The following is a 16,019-nucleotide window of genomic DNA, read 5'->3' on the forward strand; positions in this document are numbered from 1 at the left end:
GCGGACACAGAGGCTCGAACAATGATGAATTGAAAATAAAAAACTGTAGAGGTCAAAAGGTAGCAATATAAATAAGTACTTGAGCGTTTAATTAAATTTCCTATACACAGTAGCATCGCGGCGAGGAAATTAAAACCTTGCGTAAGTAAACAAATTCATTACCTTCTTAGTCTTCTCACACTTAATATTGTTAAAGGGAAGATCCGTGTTTACGTTTTGCATTAAATAATTACAATAACTATTCATATTACAGCTGTATTTAACAGAAATTAATATCAGAAACATTTTGAATGGGCACCTTGCTGTATTGGAAATGACAAATAAAAAATATCCTGATCTAAATTGAATAACTAACTGAAACTTTGGTACTTCGTATGTTAGCCTGGTATTACAGGACTCAGTGACATAACAATACAAGCATTGCAGTAATTGTATGTTTGGTTGGTTCTCATAAAAACTTTGCTTGAAGCGATGACATGGCTGAAAGTCTCGTCGCCGGCAGCCATTGTGTGGCTATTTGACTAATGTTACATGTTGCTGCCTGCAATTATCGCATCAATCTGCTAATCACACGGACTGATGTTGTGCTAATCAATCAATATCACTCGGCGTGTCAACGCAATGTGTTACGGCTGCGTTATTAAATACATTCTTTATTTATTTTTGTCATTAATGTCAATATAAAGCGCGCCACGAAATTACGACGACAGCAACGAAATTAAAATGCATTTTTTTGTTTTTATACTATAGTTATAATTCTTACCGATTTGAAAGTGCAAAGATTTCTCTAATATAATTAATTGGTACGTGTTGTTGCTGTATAAATAACAAGCGAATACTGTTTGGTATGCCCGAGAAAGAAAAATCGATGAATTATGAAGTTATTCAAAGAGAAATTGATAAAGCATACATGCGCAAGTGTAGATACCTATGTATGTATACTATGCAGATTACTTATTAGTAGTGCAATAGTTACAAATAATAACTAACAGCAGCTCAGTAGTTGTAATTGTAATTAATGTTACCATTCTCATTTTCTCACTCCATACTGTTAGTTAGTTTTGGGTAAGTTCACTGCATACAAGTATGTGCTCACGAGACATACGCCACGTTACATGGCCGTGGAGATGTAATAAGCCGTCTGGAAAAGATGCTGCTGCATTGAGAATGACAAGTTGTGGCGATTTCAGTGATTGTTTCAAGAAATTGACAGGATTACGTTGATGAATTTTAAATTTTAAATTTGGCAAATTACCTAATTAGGAGCTCTCTTAGTTAGGAATTATGTAATGACTAATGTGTGCTGAATTTAAAAGTAGAAGGATGGACAAGAAATTGCGGCTAAAAAGAATAGAATTAACTAGGTATCTAATGTCTACATGTAAAACAAAAGGAAATACGTGATAGGAACTACGTATGTCAAAGTCAAAGTCAAAGTCAAAGTATTTATTTGTGAAACATAGGGTACATTATAAGTTGTAGGGTATGCTGCTATACATGAATAGATCCTGCTATGTTTTGCTTCGGAAAGCGTACAAAATTTTATAATATGTCAAAAAATTAAAATAAAAATGGGAAAAAGTATATAAACAAATGTCAATAGCGTGTGATAACAGTCAAAAAATACTAAAAAAATCGCAATATCAAGACTAAATAAACAAATGATAGGGCACAATGATAGGGCGTATGAAGCGATCGACTCTTAAATTACGTACTCGAGATACGGTCGGGTAGATGTGGTAGTTGAGATTGTATCTACTGTAGATCCTGGCTTACAGGAGTTGCAGCGGTATACGAGGTTGCGGCGAGCTTGTCCCAAAACATATGATCAAGCAGAAGGCAACTGAATGAATTCCATAAAGCTTGAGAAATGGCAATTGTTGCTTATTTAATCTGTGGCGCATTGTCTTGCGAGCTCATTGCTACTTCGTGGTACGATTGTTCCAGAAACTCATTGGCGAATCGATGGAAGGCTGAGTACCTGCCGGCGTCGGCAGTTTACCTGGCGCGAACAAAGGAGCTCTTACCTAAACATTGTGGTTACATTGCGACCTGCTAACTTTACCGGGAGTACCTACACAACTATCCAGCGAGCAAGGTATTGCCTTCAGAAGGTATTACCTTGCACCAGCATTGCATACATATATCGCACATGCGTAGTTAATACACTTACAAGTACTTTTAAAACCTTCATTAAATGTTCTATTGTGTAAATAAAAATAACAAAGTTATTTTAATGACGACCGTGGCGTCTGTACTCCGTAATGTTGGATTGTGATTTCAAAATACTCGATCACTAATCGATCAATTTGGTGTATCCTTAAACAACAGTACATTAGTGTAAGTTATCTAACGACGTAGACAAAATGTTTAGTTAATTTCACTTGTCCGAACTACTTCAAGTGGCTCTAATTACAACAGTTAGTACCCGCGTGGTATATACCCAGCCTTGCGAAACGTTTCCCTGCGCACGTGAATATTGCGCCGGCCATCCAAATAAATCATTGTAAACTATCATTTCTATATTTTTATTGCACTTCTAGGTAATTACGGTAATAGTGGAACCGTAGTCGAGTGGACGGGGGACAGGGCCGTAACATCATGCTCAGTTTGTATTTATATCCTGTGGCAGTCACGTAATGTTGTACACTTTTATTAATGAAACCGTGATAACGCGGGTTGTGGCTCTCTGCCGACACGAGCGAGGTATTCTCCCAGTGAGCTGAGCAGGCGCCACCGCTCGCTGACATAATGATCGATCACTGTATCAAGCGAATCACAATAATTAAATAACACGTTAGCTTCAGATGTATAACTTACACCTCGTTTACATATTATTATTTAATCCGAGCTCGTTTAGCGTACCGGCGAGTTATTAAATTAATTCATGTGAAATATAATTATCATCAAATTAATAATGGAAATGAGGAAGTAAAAAATATTATGTAAGAAATTATTGGCGGACAACTAGATAACAATATCCACTTGATGACATTCCATACAACCTGTTCCTTTCATAAAAACATGGTAGTGTCAAATTAAATACAATAAACATTTCATAAAATAATCGATAGGTATGTTACCTACTACGTACGTGATAAATAAGAAAATTCATATTCTACGAAAAGTAAATAAATAGGAAAGGAAAACTTAGACGCTAGTTACGATATTATATCCGAAAATAGGTACATAACAAATCCGCGCGTAAGTAAAGTTACCCTCAACCGAAAACAATAACAAACAAACTCACCACTGGAAGTAACACCTGGGGCGGTCAGCACATAACTGCAGCTCCACAACAATGTCACGGTAACTGTCACTCACTGATTAGTTCATTTAATTATAATAGTAGTATAGTAAGGCAACGCGAGATAAGTTCGCGAGAAATGTTCCGATACCGAGAGTCGCGATGTCGCGCTACACGGACGTCGTTACGTGCGCACACCACGGCGGCCGGGTGCGATATGCCGATTGCTGACTGATGCCGGGGCCGAGGCGATGCCGGCTGGCCGCGAGCCGCGACTAGCGATCCGCTGAGCGGTGGCGCCTGGTGCTAGGTGCTAGTGCATGCAGGTGATGCAGGGCTGATGATGGGCAATGTAATGATGACGCGAGGTGACTTCGTTTGATCTTATTCAGTGAACATCCTAGATCTGCAAGCTACACCATAACTTCGGTACAAATACGCAGTGATTTCCGATTTGACAGATACCGATCTAACAATAATAAATCAAACTTACGATATTTTTATGATCAAGTTAACAAGTTTAGTCGCAAGTGCGATTTACTTCAATTGTCTCTCATAAAATCTCATTGGTTGATTCGCAAAAGCGATTCTGCGAAGCAAAGAATTATTAGTTATAAGATTAAAAAATAATAGGACACAAATTTTTCGCACTCACTACATAACATATAGACGATATGTGGTGTTACCAGGTGTCCTGATTACCATACCAGTTTGTACCTGATCGGGACGTCAAATCTCCCGATAAATCCGATGATGATGGCGTAATTAAATAAAATAATGACTTAATTTAAAGTGAGCCGTATTATCATTATGTCCGCCGTAATTCCATGTGCATGAAACTTTATAAATACCTAAATAAATAAGTGTAAACCCCCAGTACCCTTTCAGTAAAATTGAGTACGAAGTATCACACTTTGCCTTAACATTCTCAATGCATTATTGTGTGTAAGCATTCGTGGCGGCACGGCCGCTCGCCCGACAACCTTCACGTTACACGCATATCATCCTACAAAGCATTTAATGAATAAATATTACGTACTTTTATCGAGAGATCTGCATACAAGGCTTTCCACGGGGCGGGGCTCAGAGATTGCAGGGCGAAGCGCCGGCACAAAGAGACCGCGGGCACGTCGCATCAAATCACCTACATTTCGCCCGCGATCTTACCAACCCGCTCCGCATAGTGCATGTTGTATGTACGATGTACGTCGCCGCGCCGACGACACTCGTACTCGTTTATTTAACTTAAGTCGCAACACGAATACCTACGAAGTACCTGCAGTCTAGCCTGTGGTAGGTACTCATTGATATCTGAGAATGTGTGCTTTATTAAGATTTGGAAGCCTATAAATAAAGCTATATGTAATAAAGCTATGGCTGTCAGCTGTGAGGTTTTGCAATAGCACTGTACTGGTCAAGTAAAACGTGCCACCACCAGCCCTTCATAACTCCACGACATGTGGGAATTACATTGAATTCACATTCTCTGGGGTTCCGTCGTAGTGGGTAATTAAGGAAATTAAATCCTGGCAGCAACAGGTGTGGCGAGCTGGCAGGCACCCGCGCCAGACACACTTGTTTGAAGTTACCTGTGTATGTACACACAGGACACACCCACGCGGAGTGAGTGTAGACAAGGAGTGCCGTGCCATTGCGGCAGGAGTCCAGGATCTACCACAATATAGACAAGCACAGAATGTTCACTAAACACTAAAGTGTTTGAGAAGAGCACATATACCACTATACCTAATGCGCTCTAACAAGGTGCGGCTGACAGATGCCAGTATGACGTTGACGTCTCTCTTTAGGGATGGACATTAGAAAAATCTTTTTTTATCGCTATCGATACTCGCAGCATACATTTAATTCTCTTGAATTTTTTTATTAAATGTGTGTGTTATTTAGTTGTGCAGTCTAACTACTTGTATATACTTGTCAAAATAAATATTTTATGACCGAGCCCTGAGGTGTTTCAGAGTTACAGTTTTACAGAACCGTGAAGAAAACAAGGATATATTAGTTTGTATATGTTGGAATAGTACCACCACGCATTATCAATGGCGCCGGAAATGTCTAGAAAAATGCCTACTATATATTTCTGCTCAGATAATGTCACTGTGGTTTGGGCAGAGAGAGCCGCGTCTACAGTGGATTTACCCACATAATTAAAGGTTTTTTAAGAATGATAATTGAACGACGCACGATTTTCGTTTTTTATTCTAAAAAAAACATCGACTACCTATCCATCGTAGCCGTACATCCCATCACTAAACACGACTATGGCTTTACGTTATACGCATAACACTTTACTTTATTTTTCATTTCATTAGATTTTAATTGAATACTAGAATATTCCCGTTGTTTTTAATTTAATTAACTACGCATCCGAATGATTTAACATAATACGAATGTGATACAGCTAAAATATTAAGGCATAATTTTTAAATCGCAGCAACTTTCAAGAGTGATACGAAACGTTACTGAATCTGTCAGCCGCACCTTGTTAGAGCGCATTAGGTATAGTAAGTTAGAGAGTAAATTCCTGGCACAATAATAGCTATGTATACTCTGCGTCTGCCTATTGTTGAACAAATTCAAACCAATCAAATCAAAACTGCACGGTTGGTGCGGTGGCTGGGCAACTGGCTGCCGCGCAACGGGTAGCGGGTTCGATTCCCGCACGGAGCAACTCTTTGTGTGATCCACAAATTGTTGTTTCGGGTCTGGGTGTCATGTGTATGTGAACTTGTATGTTTGTAAACGCACCCACGACACAGGAGAAAATCCTAGTGTGGGGCAACGTTTTTAAAAAAAAAGCATCCGAAGTCAAGTGGTCAATGTAGAAGGCACATGTTCCAATCATTCCGGTATGATTAATCCCCGCTCGTGTCATTTTGCTATGGCCTATCTATGAAGCATAACATCTATAAGAAAGGTTCAGGTAGAACAATCGTCCCTATGTAGTAATGCCTAGATACGGAAATGAAGCCTAGGCCAAGGGTAGTTCGGTTACATTATAGTCGCTAATCCGCTCAGTTGTTAATACATACTCGTACCTACTGTAATACAAACGACGCTACACTCAGCAAGTTCTTTATCTCGAACCCCTAAATTAATGGACATTCTGATTAAAAAAATCAACGTGTCACGCAACGGGGTAAATAAATATCACGTTTATTTATTCAAAACTATGTTTTCTAAGCATAACAATTATTTTAATAGGTGATCTCGCGTGGGCATCACAATTATTATCGCAAGATTTATATACATGATACATATTCCGTTTATTAGTGTGAATGATAAATACAATATTAATCATTATTGTTTTCATGTATTGCACCTACAATTATACATCAATCAATTATACACCTGTTCCTGTTACCCACATTATACTAATGTACCCCTGAGCACTGAGTGGCGTAGATTGGGGATCTGAGGAGGGAGTCAGTAAAAGTAAATAAAACGGATTATTTGTTTCATTTATTTGAGCAATGTACCGACTTTATAGAGATACTGATGCCGGGGTAATCTCTAATAGTCTAATACACATGCCATTGTCGTTGATATATATTTAAATTCTTCATTATTTTGTATAAAAGCGAGGAGAGTAATGTTTCGGTCAGAATGTCATTCAGTCGCCACAGAATAAAAAGCGAACAGGCCGATTCCGGAGTTATATCACGGCCTCACAGAAAATGAGCGTGAAACGTTTTCGCAATATTTTCCGTGTGAGCAATGCATGCTATGCCATGCCATACTGTTTTAGGTTATAAAATATTTCTACAGTAAATATTAATGCGCAGCAATGTTGTAGTGAGCGTGATTGAGGTGTTATAGTAAACAGGCGCCCACACTACAACGCCCGCGCGTACTCTCCTGGTACTTGCATGTAGAACTGGGCTTGTAAGATATGAACAATAACAACAAACTATCAATTAATAATTAATATTGCAACTATCAATAATGTTGCGCACGTGCTCACACCTACAACCCTGGTTTTCTTGAGATAACGCGCATTTGATACCGTGCGTGTAGAAATATGTAATTAATGAATCACCTGCTGTACGCCGACTATTATCCAGGTAACCTAGGGCCCTGGGGTGTCGTATTGCGTATTTGGCAATATTTTATGGACAGAAATCACCCACATCATTAATAAGCTTGAACTTAAATGAGGGATATACAAGAAGTTAAAAGTGTTTGTTTGGACGTGCCAACAAACAGCCGTGTTTGCATTTATCTCGTTGCTGTGGTCGGCATACTCCGCACGCTCCAGTTTCTAAGCAGTTTGTGCCTCGGGGCTTCAGGCTTCGCTCACTTGACCGACTTCCTTAGAAACAGCCTGAGCACTGCATCGTCCACACGTCATTATCTCCTAGTACATAAGTGGCCTTAAAACTGTTACGACAACCTGAAAACTGTTCGGTAAAAACGTATTTGTAATGTAATGTGCGATTTGTGGTATAGGCCAAAATATAGCGTACCGTATACCGTACCGTACCTGTATAGCGTAGCATCACCTAATGTATTTAGAGAAAATTAGGTGCCTAATTTATAAACTTATCAATGTAGATCCACGCCGCGCCCGCTTTATCTTAGTACTAACTCTGACTGGTAAATTGATTATTTATTACATTAACGCACTTTAGGCATTTTAACTCTTAACCGAAAAGTAAAAATGGTTTCATATTCCCACACGGAATAACATCGGCATGTTGTAGTAGCGGTGTATGTGTAGAGTCTGCCGGCGACCTCCACGCCTTGCACCGCCAGCCTCCGCCGGCCCGTGGCGTGCCCGCAGCCCCTCACGGTTCACGACGTACACGTAAATAAAGATTGATGTAACAACTTCGCTAAAAACGCACAGGTACCTATTAGCATTGACAGTTACTGAGAATATGTACTAAATCGTACCCGCTTCTTTCTCTTTAGCATAATGCTCCACGACACTAGGACCAGGAACTATATACCTATCATAAAATCGTAACTATCATAACATTAGTACGCTAAGCCCCAAAGTAGAAGCTAAGATGAACTTTTAAAAGTAGCTTAGCATCCCCTTTTTATAATTTTGAATAAGTACAGGTCTTGTCACACACACACACACATTCGAAGTGTAGAATTGTTTTTTAAATAAATAAAAATGACTGTAAGATAGGTATTAATTATATTGTTTTATTATTATAATTATGCCTAATTGTTGCAATGAAATATTGCCCCACACTAGAAATTTATCCTGTGTTGTTGGTATGTTTACAAACATTTCTACAAGTTCTCATCAATGCGGGAATTAAGCCCGCAAACCAGCCACTGCAGCAATCGTGCAGTCAAAATAATTATTAATATCAACATATTCTATGTCAAAGAATACATTTGTTCGTTTTGCATACATACGACTATGTATTGGATACATACGATTTCAAGATCTTGATAGTCAACACATAGTCTGGCACATCAGGCAATGTACGGGGCACTTAAACAATATTCAACATGGCAATAACAGTAACTGACATTAATGTCAAAATGAAATTGTTATACGTCAACTTCAAAGTTTAACATACGTCAAAGTCGTCAAATTGAATTTGTAATATCGTGCCAAGTTTCAAGTTGAATTATTTTTAAGCTAAATTTAATACTTCCATGAAATCCTTATTAGAATATTTCATTTACTATTAATAGAAATACAACAAAATGTTTGCTAAACCCTATAAATTAAAATCCAATAATACTTTAAAGAATTCGGAAAAGTAAGAACATGGTTTTAGTGAATTTAGTGCTGTGAAATAATAAACAACTTGGCACCGTGTTTTAATGAGAAACTACGAATCTTTCACAGAAAACACCTAGCACAACGCATTCAGGATGAGTTCCCGTCCGCGAACAAAGAGAAAGTAAAGGAAATAGTTTCTGTGAAATCGACGTGTATCTGTATGAAGTTGGTTCTGCACTCAGGTGACTTGGTGAACGTTTACTCAGTAGATGGTATTCCTATGGTCATAGAGACGAGTGAAGCACTCATCCCTACAGTCTGTGCCTTGTGGAAGGTGCCTAACTTAGTGCCTGTCCTGGCAATCCACACTCCAGTACTACCCAAGGTTAGTTGTATGCTTATGATTGTCCTGAATTTAAGAAGCCGAAGATGCTCGCAATGTTAAAACTTGATTTGTATTTGTTCATCAGGTTCAAGGTGGTGCACCGGTGTACTTGCCAGGCGTGGCTATACCAAATGGGGGCATAGGCTTCCCCATGTTTCAGCGAGGCAAACTCATTGCCATGTGCACTCAAGAGAATGCTGCTGCCTGCATTGTGGGACGGGCTGCAATGTCCAGTGCAGACATGCTTCTCCGACCTGCGTTAGTATTGTATCTTACTAAAATATTTTCTAGTGCTGTGAGCTTGAATCAATTAATTATATTTGTGCTTGTGTTGTTTTCAGAGGTGTGTGTTTGGAAACTCTACATGTTTTTGGTGACTTACTGTGTAAGGATAACAAGTTTAGCAAAGTAGAGAGGCCTAAACTAGGCCCTGCAGGCTACAGCCCGACAGACATCACCATAGACTTGACTGCACATGTTACTCAGGTACAGTATATGCAAATATTTCTAACAATTTCTTACAGGTTGCTGTCAGACTCAACATAGTTCAGAATTGAGAATGAACATTACTCTCCATCATCACATTACTACAAATTAAACATTTTACCTGGGAAATGTGTGATCATGTGATGAAAATACATTTTCATCTGCATTATTGTGGAATAATGACTGTTTCTATGTTGTGATTGCAGCTATCTATTCAGCCACCAGTGAGGGAAGAGTGGCCCAGCCTGGGCGGGCAGGCACCGGCGCCGCTCCCTGTACAGAATGAACCTACCGTCATACCCGACAACCTGCAGGACGAGGCACAACACACACAGGAGGACAACGGAAATGACACACTATTAACTGGTGATATATTTACACTTATACACACACTCACTAGTCTTTTTCTAAGCATAGATTTCCTCATTCTGATATGAGCACATTGTAGACTAACAGCTCTCACTGTGTAATAATTTAACAAATAGAAGGGCCTACAATGCTTTGTGTTACTAATTTACAGAAGACTCCCAGATGGAAGAAGACGATATCCCGACGGACATGGATGGATTACTGCAATGGTGCCTGCTGTCCTTCTTGAAGTTGGAAGCAAAGAACATTGAATATCCACTCAAAACTAATCTTCTATACGGGTCAGTGAGGGGACTCATAGTAAATCTGCTTTATTATTGCAGTTATCTTTGTAACTTAAACATAATATTGTATTGTTTCAGGAACTATTTAACAGCTCTGTGTCCACCTGACCGGACATTAGAAATTAAAAAATCTTCATATAAAAAATTTGGAAAATTCCTTGAAGTCATGCAACAGGTAGAATATTTATTTATGCACTGACTAAATACAAATTGAACGAAATTAAATAATCTCTTGGATGATGGATTATGTATCAATTATCTTATGAAGTATAATCTGTTTAAGGAAGGTTTGCTTGAGGTGCGGGAAATAGAAAAAGGCGTGGACGCCGTAATTGCGGTGAACGTGTCTCACCCCAAGGTGCGCGCGCACACCCCGGCCGCGCGGGCCGCGCCCGCTGCAGCCGCGCGGGACTACGTGCCGCCGCAGGTGCGCGAGATGTTCTGCGTCACAGCTAATGTCGCCGACATCTTCGCTCCACTCAAGTAAGTAGCTCGAAAAAGCAGTCCGCCCATCTACTTCAATTGTTTTGAAATCAAAACTATAATAAGAATAGAATATAACCAGATCGATGGCACTGCTTAATAACTGAACGACGTTATTTTCAGGAAAGGCACGGCGCTGACAGCGGCCGAGATCCGCACGACGCTCACGGAGTACGTGAAGGTACGCCAGCTGAACTCGCCGCAGCTGAAGGGAGCTGTTGTCTTGGACGCAGTGCTTGCCAAGATTACAGGGAAACCCGAACAGGTAAATACTGAGGACTCAGTAGTTCGAAACTTTCCAATAGTAAGCATCCATATCCATTTCCAATAAAATAGTACAACAATATATTATTCTTGCTCCCATTTGACAGGGATTATCTCATAATAGATTCATGAAATCGAAAATAAAATGATACTTGCATCTTTGCCTTGCAATATCGTGATTAATTTCGTATTCGTATTGTGATTTGATTTGATATCACAAAGTGCATTAATAAGTTTTTTAATGTTGTATAAAAATGTAAATAATATATATTGTTATGTACAGGATGCAGTGAAATGGGATGTGTTAATGTCGAGCGTGCAGGGCAAGATGACGCCTAGTACCGAGATGCGGTTCTCTGATGGCACCGTCAAGCTCACCAAGACCAAGCTCGAGCCCGTCAGGATGCAGGTCGCGACTCGGAGTGGGAACAAGAAGGTACATAAACAAACACACTCGTGGTTACACACACAGGTTGCTGTAATGTTACTGTGGAAAATAACAACATTTGTATTTGTGTGAGCAGGTGACGTTAGTATCGAACCTGGAACAGTTTGGGTTCAACCTGGCAGCGCTGAGCCACGTGTGCCAGACGGGCGTGGCGGCCTCGTGCGGCGTCACGCGCTCGCCCGGCGCACGCTGCGACCAACTCATGCTGCAGGGAGACCAGGTCACTATACTTGTTGTACGACGTGTTTGTTCATGTCTTACTTGACCAAACATTATAATTATTTACCATGTCTATTTATGTGTTATTAAATACCATTAATTATGTATTTTCCTTCTTTCGCAGACATATTTTGTAGCCAAACTGCTCATAGAGAAGTATGGCCTACCTAAGAAATTTGTGGAAGGTGCAGACAAGGCACTCAACAAGAAGAAATGATTGAGGCACAGCACAGCAGAGAACATGGACACAAGTGTTACCGAGCAGTGCAGTGATAATCAGTGTGATATTGAAATAAAACAATACAAGAGCTTTCTAGTTTATACTTATATTTACCCTAATCTACAATCTAGTGCTAGTGCACCAGCCAGGTTTAAACAAATCTACAGCTATGATGGCATCCCATTACTTACATATCAAATAGTTTTGTAATTATAAATTCTTAATAACTAAAACTACACCGGAAATTATATTTTAAAATAATACTTATTACAAAATAAGGAAGACAAAAAGACTAAAATTCACATTCATTTGATTATGACTGAACTATCTGATTTATAATATGACAATTTATATTTAAAAATACAGCATTTCATTTGCATAGACAATTATCTAATAAACTCTACATACATAGTATCCAATTCACAAATATTTACAATGACAAGGTAACAGTGCTATAACACAATTATCTTTAGAAATATAAAATGTTTATATAAAAATATTCTTTTATATAATTTCACTATTCTAGGGTTAGGGTGGGTTGATGTCCGTATTTCATTTCATTATGTACTAATAAAATGTCAAATCATAGAAATATTAGATTCTAAAATAATATTTAGTAGAACAAGTTGATCACTTACTCTAAAGTTACATGTCTACATAGAGAACCACAACCAAATATTACTTGATACCTTCTACAGAACTATTCATATATTGCTTACACTACACTACAACTAACAAAAATAAATTTCATCAGAGATCAAATTTACAATCACAAATTGATATACATAAACATACTGTACTACCTCTTATTAAATTTTAGTGGAAGTCATGAATTTGAAGGGTGTTTTGAAGTTAAGCAATGACTTGCGACTTTTAGATTTCTTAACATCAGGTGGTGCCACAGGAGTCTGAGGGGCACACTGTCTCATGGCAGAGCGAGTCCTCTCAGAGATACTGCCATCACTCACCTTGGTACTGGTGGACTCCATGCTCCAGTGGCTCCTGCAGGAGAACATGGACTGCCTCGATGTGTTGGAGCTCCTTGAAGTGAGGCTTGTTTTAGAGGGAGTCTTCCTCATACTGCCATGATTGATGTTTGTTATGTCACCAAACACATTCTTGCTTGTCTTGGCTAGCTTGGAAGGAGATGAATGACCCCACTGCATTGAAGCTCTCTTTTCAGAAGTGGACTTCTTCAAGTCCAAGTATTTAAATCTGCTGATGTCTTTAGCAAGAGCCTCCTGTCTCGGCACTTGATACCCTTCGGCATCCACATTGTCCAACTCATAGAAGGTTAAAGTAACACTGTCATCACTCTCTGTGAATGGGTTACTGGATGTGAAGTGCACTTTCTTGGTGGACACCTCGGGGAAGATGTTGCGGCGCGGCATGTTGTCTGCAGTGAACTTAGCGCCGGTTACAATGATGCTGCCGTCTCCGGCGTCGGCTGACAGTGAGCTGTCCAGGTCCTCATAACCACAACTCTTCCTGCGACCCTTGGAGCGCACTGAACTGCTCCGTGGGCGCCGTCGTCGCGATACCCAATCACGTCTATCATCTTTAGCCTGTGTCAGCATTAGAGGCAAGGTTATACCGTTACTTTCACCCTCACCTGCCAAGTCCAAGGAGGCCCTGCATGGTATTATTTTAGTAGATGGACTATTCACTATTTCCTTGGCTACCAGGTCCCTCTCTCTCTTGTTGAGCGACTCCTCGCGGTGGCGAAGCGCAATCAGACGTGACATCCACTGCTGGCTGAGAGTTTCTTCAGACACCTGCTGAGGACAGTTGAATGTGTCCAATGTGTCAGTAAAAGGTCTTCTGCTACGAGGGACAAAGCCAGGCAACTCCAGAGCTAGTGCAGCCAGTGTAGGGGACAAGGGGCTGGTTGGCGAGCTTGCCTGAGTTGTTTCTATGTCTGCTTTTCTCTTCGGACTGATGTTGCAGTAAATAGGACTGTCCACTATGTTGAACAATGTCCTGGGTAGAGGCTCAACAGCTCTGCACAACTCCCCAGCCTTCTCTGAGTCACATTTGTTCACCTCGGAAGTTGTGTAAGAATGATCACCCGAGATGATTATTTCATTCATACATTTAGGCTTTACTTTTGATTCCAGGTTCATAAGCACAGTAGGATGGTATAGGACAACATCTGGGCGCATGTTGGCATTCCTCTCGTCCATGAGAAAGCTTACAATGTTCCTGAGATCATCACTGTAGGGAAACTCCTTGATCTTGTTAGTGCCAGGCCTGTAACACAGCGTGTGGATTACTTCAGCGGTCTGACGCATTACGTCTGAGGGCTCCGTAGACCGAGTCAGCTCGAAGCAATTGATGCGCAGCTCGCCACTTTCGTTTACAAAGATGGATCCAGGCGTTATACATTTTTGCACTATGAGGACGTGTATGTCTTCGATTGCCTTGCAGACTCGAGCCAGTTCGTGCAGCAGGTACCAGATAAAGCTCTCGGCTATGAACTTGTCAGTGGCCTTGCACACTTCTATCAATTCTTGCACACTTCGCCACGAATTGTATTCAAGGACAAAGTACAATGTTTTTGACGGAGTATGGAAAATGGTGTCGTAGTATCGCAACAAGTTCTTCGATGTCACTTTACTTATTGTTTTCACTTCATTTGCAACGTTTTGTATCTGTTCGTTACTGAACGCGGAGCAATCGTGCGCCTTCCACGCAAATATGTTGTTTGTGACCTTGTGTTTCACTTTGTAGAACGTACCACCGCAGAAAACGTCTATAACTTGATAATCCTTTAATTTTTCCGCCATTATTGTAGTTATTTTAAATTAAAATATAATATTTCACATTTTGCGAGTGTAACAAAGCCACTGTACTTTTGAATGCTGTTGACGGTTACAGAACTAGTGGTGTACCGACGCCATGTTTAAAAGAATCGATATTTTCTATTAACCGTTATGGATTTGTTTTATCTATCACTTCGTAATTTAGTACAAATATTAAAATAGTTAACTTATTTAATTAAAATATTTTTTACGTTCATATTTACTTTACTAATCATGGTATTTTCTTTTTGCAAAATTGGTTAAGTGAATTTTACCGTATCCAATAATTATTAACCGTCATTTTATGGCGTATGACGTATCACTTTTTCGATACTACTAATACCACTTCAAAATAATATCACATTGTTATGTTAAAGACAGAAGATTTCTATCTGATAACAAATAACTAAATAGATATTAGTATGTATATTTTCGTTTTATCATCATCATGTATTATCAAAAAAATCTATAGACCACAAATACCAGAATTATCGTGACCTTTTGCATTAAATTAAACTAAACTAAATATTTGAAAATATCTTTAACTCCAACAAAGAAAACGATATCTTTTAGGGTTGTATGTTATCGAATAGTCACATCACTAGAAGTGGTTTAGAAATAACTTTTGCTGTGATGATTCGTTCGGAAACATTGTTTTTTTATTCTGTATCCTACATTAGAGGTGAGCCGGTGACATTACTATTATCTCAAAACAACTACTGTTGCTGTTTGTTACTGATGTTTACTACTAAACTGTTGTGAAACAAAAAATAAACTTGTGCAGTGTCTTTTTTTTTCAACATATTTTGACGTTTGCTAAATGATATTTTTTTCGTATCTTAACTAATACTACAGAAAATTACGTATAATTCTTATAACAGTAAAAAAAATTTGAGCACGAACGCCATCTATTGAAATTAATTTTGCGAAATTAGCTTAAATGAGATTTGAGTTTGTTTCAAAGTTACCACGCCTCTAGGAAATTATTAATGTAAAATTCAAGTCATGGGGACAAGTCTGCCACAACCTTTCAAATAAGATACTCCGTAGGCCAAAATCTCTAACAATAGTATAGTTACTTATTATTTCTAGTTATAATCCCA

General features: G+C 39.2%; 3 protein-coding genes across 3 annotated transcripts in view; 1 reads left to right on the top strand and 2 right to left on the bottom strand.

The window, feature by feature from the left end:
* The window catches only part of LOC118270884 (GAS2-like protein 3), a 57,299-nt gene extending 53,802 nt beyond the window's left edge, over positions 1–3,497 (bottom strand). The window contains exon 1 of the mRNA XM_035586658.2: positions 3,251–3,497. The gene's annotated coding sequence lies outside the window, so the exon portion shown is untranslated. The remainder of the gene's footprint in view (positions 1–3,250) is intronic.
* A 5,309-nt stretch (positions 3,498–8,806) lies between these two features.
* Positions 8,807–12,204, top strand: LOC118271134 (eukaryotic translation initiation factor 2D). The gene is made up of 12 exons (XM_035587076.2): positions 8,807–8,994; positions 9,084–9,342; positions 9,428–9,600; positions 9,684–9,828; positions 10,035–10,194; positions 10,349–10,478; positions 10,560–10,656; positions 10,765–10,964; positions 11,088–11,229; positions 11,512–11,664; positions 11,753–11,896; positions 12,020–12,204. The coding sequence occupies exons 1-12, from the start codon at positions 8,939–8,941 to the stop codon at positions 12,110–12,112; spliced, it is 1,752 nt and encodes a 583-aa protein (XP_035442969.2). The 5' UTR covers positions 8,807–8,938; the 3' UTR covers positions 12,113–12,204.
* A 453-nt stretch (positions 12,205–12,657) lies between these two features.
* On the bottom strand, positions 12,658–15,006 carry LOC118271133 (uncharacterized). Its single transcript, XM_035587075.2, has one exon. It carries the CDS (start codon positions 14,899–14,901, stop codon positions 12,925–12,927), a length of 1,977 nt encoding a protein of 658 aa, XP_035442968.1. The 5' UTR covers positions 14,902–15,006; the 3' UTR covers positions 12,658–12,924.
* Between the last annotated feature and the right edge of the window lie 1,013 nt (positions 15,007–16,019).

The sequence above is a fragment of the Spodoptera frugiperda genome, chromosome 9 (genome assembly GCF_023101765.2).
Source record: "Spodoptera frugiperda isolate SF20-4 chromosome 9, AGI-APGP_CSIRO_Sfru_2.0, whole genome shotgun sequence".
NCBI lineage: Eukaryota > Metazoa > Arthropoda > Insecta > Lepidoptera > Noctuidae > Spodoptera > Spodoptera frugiperda.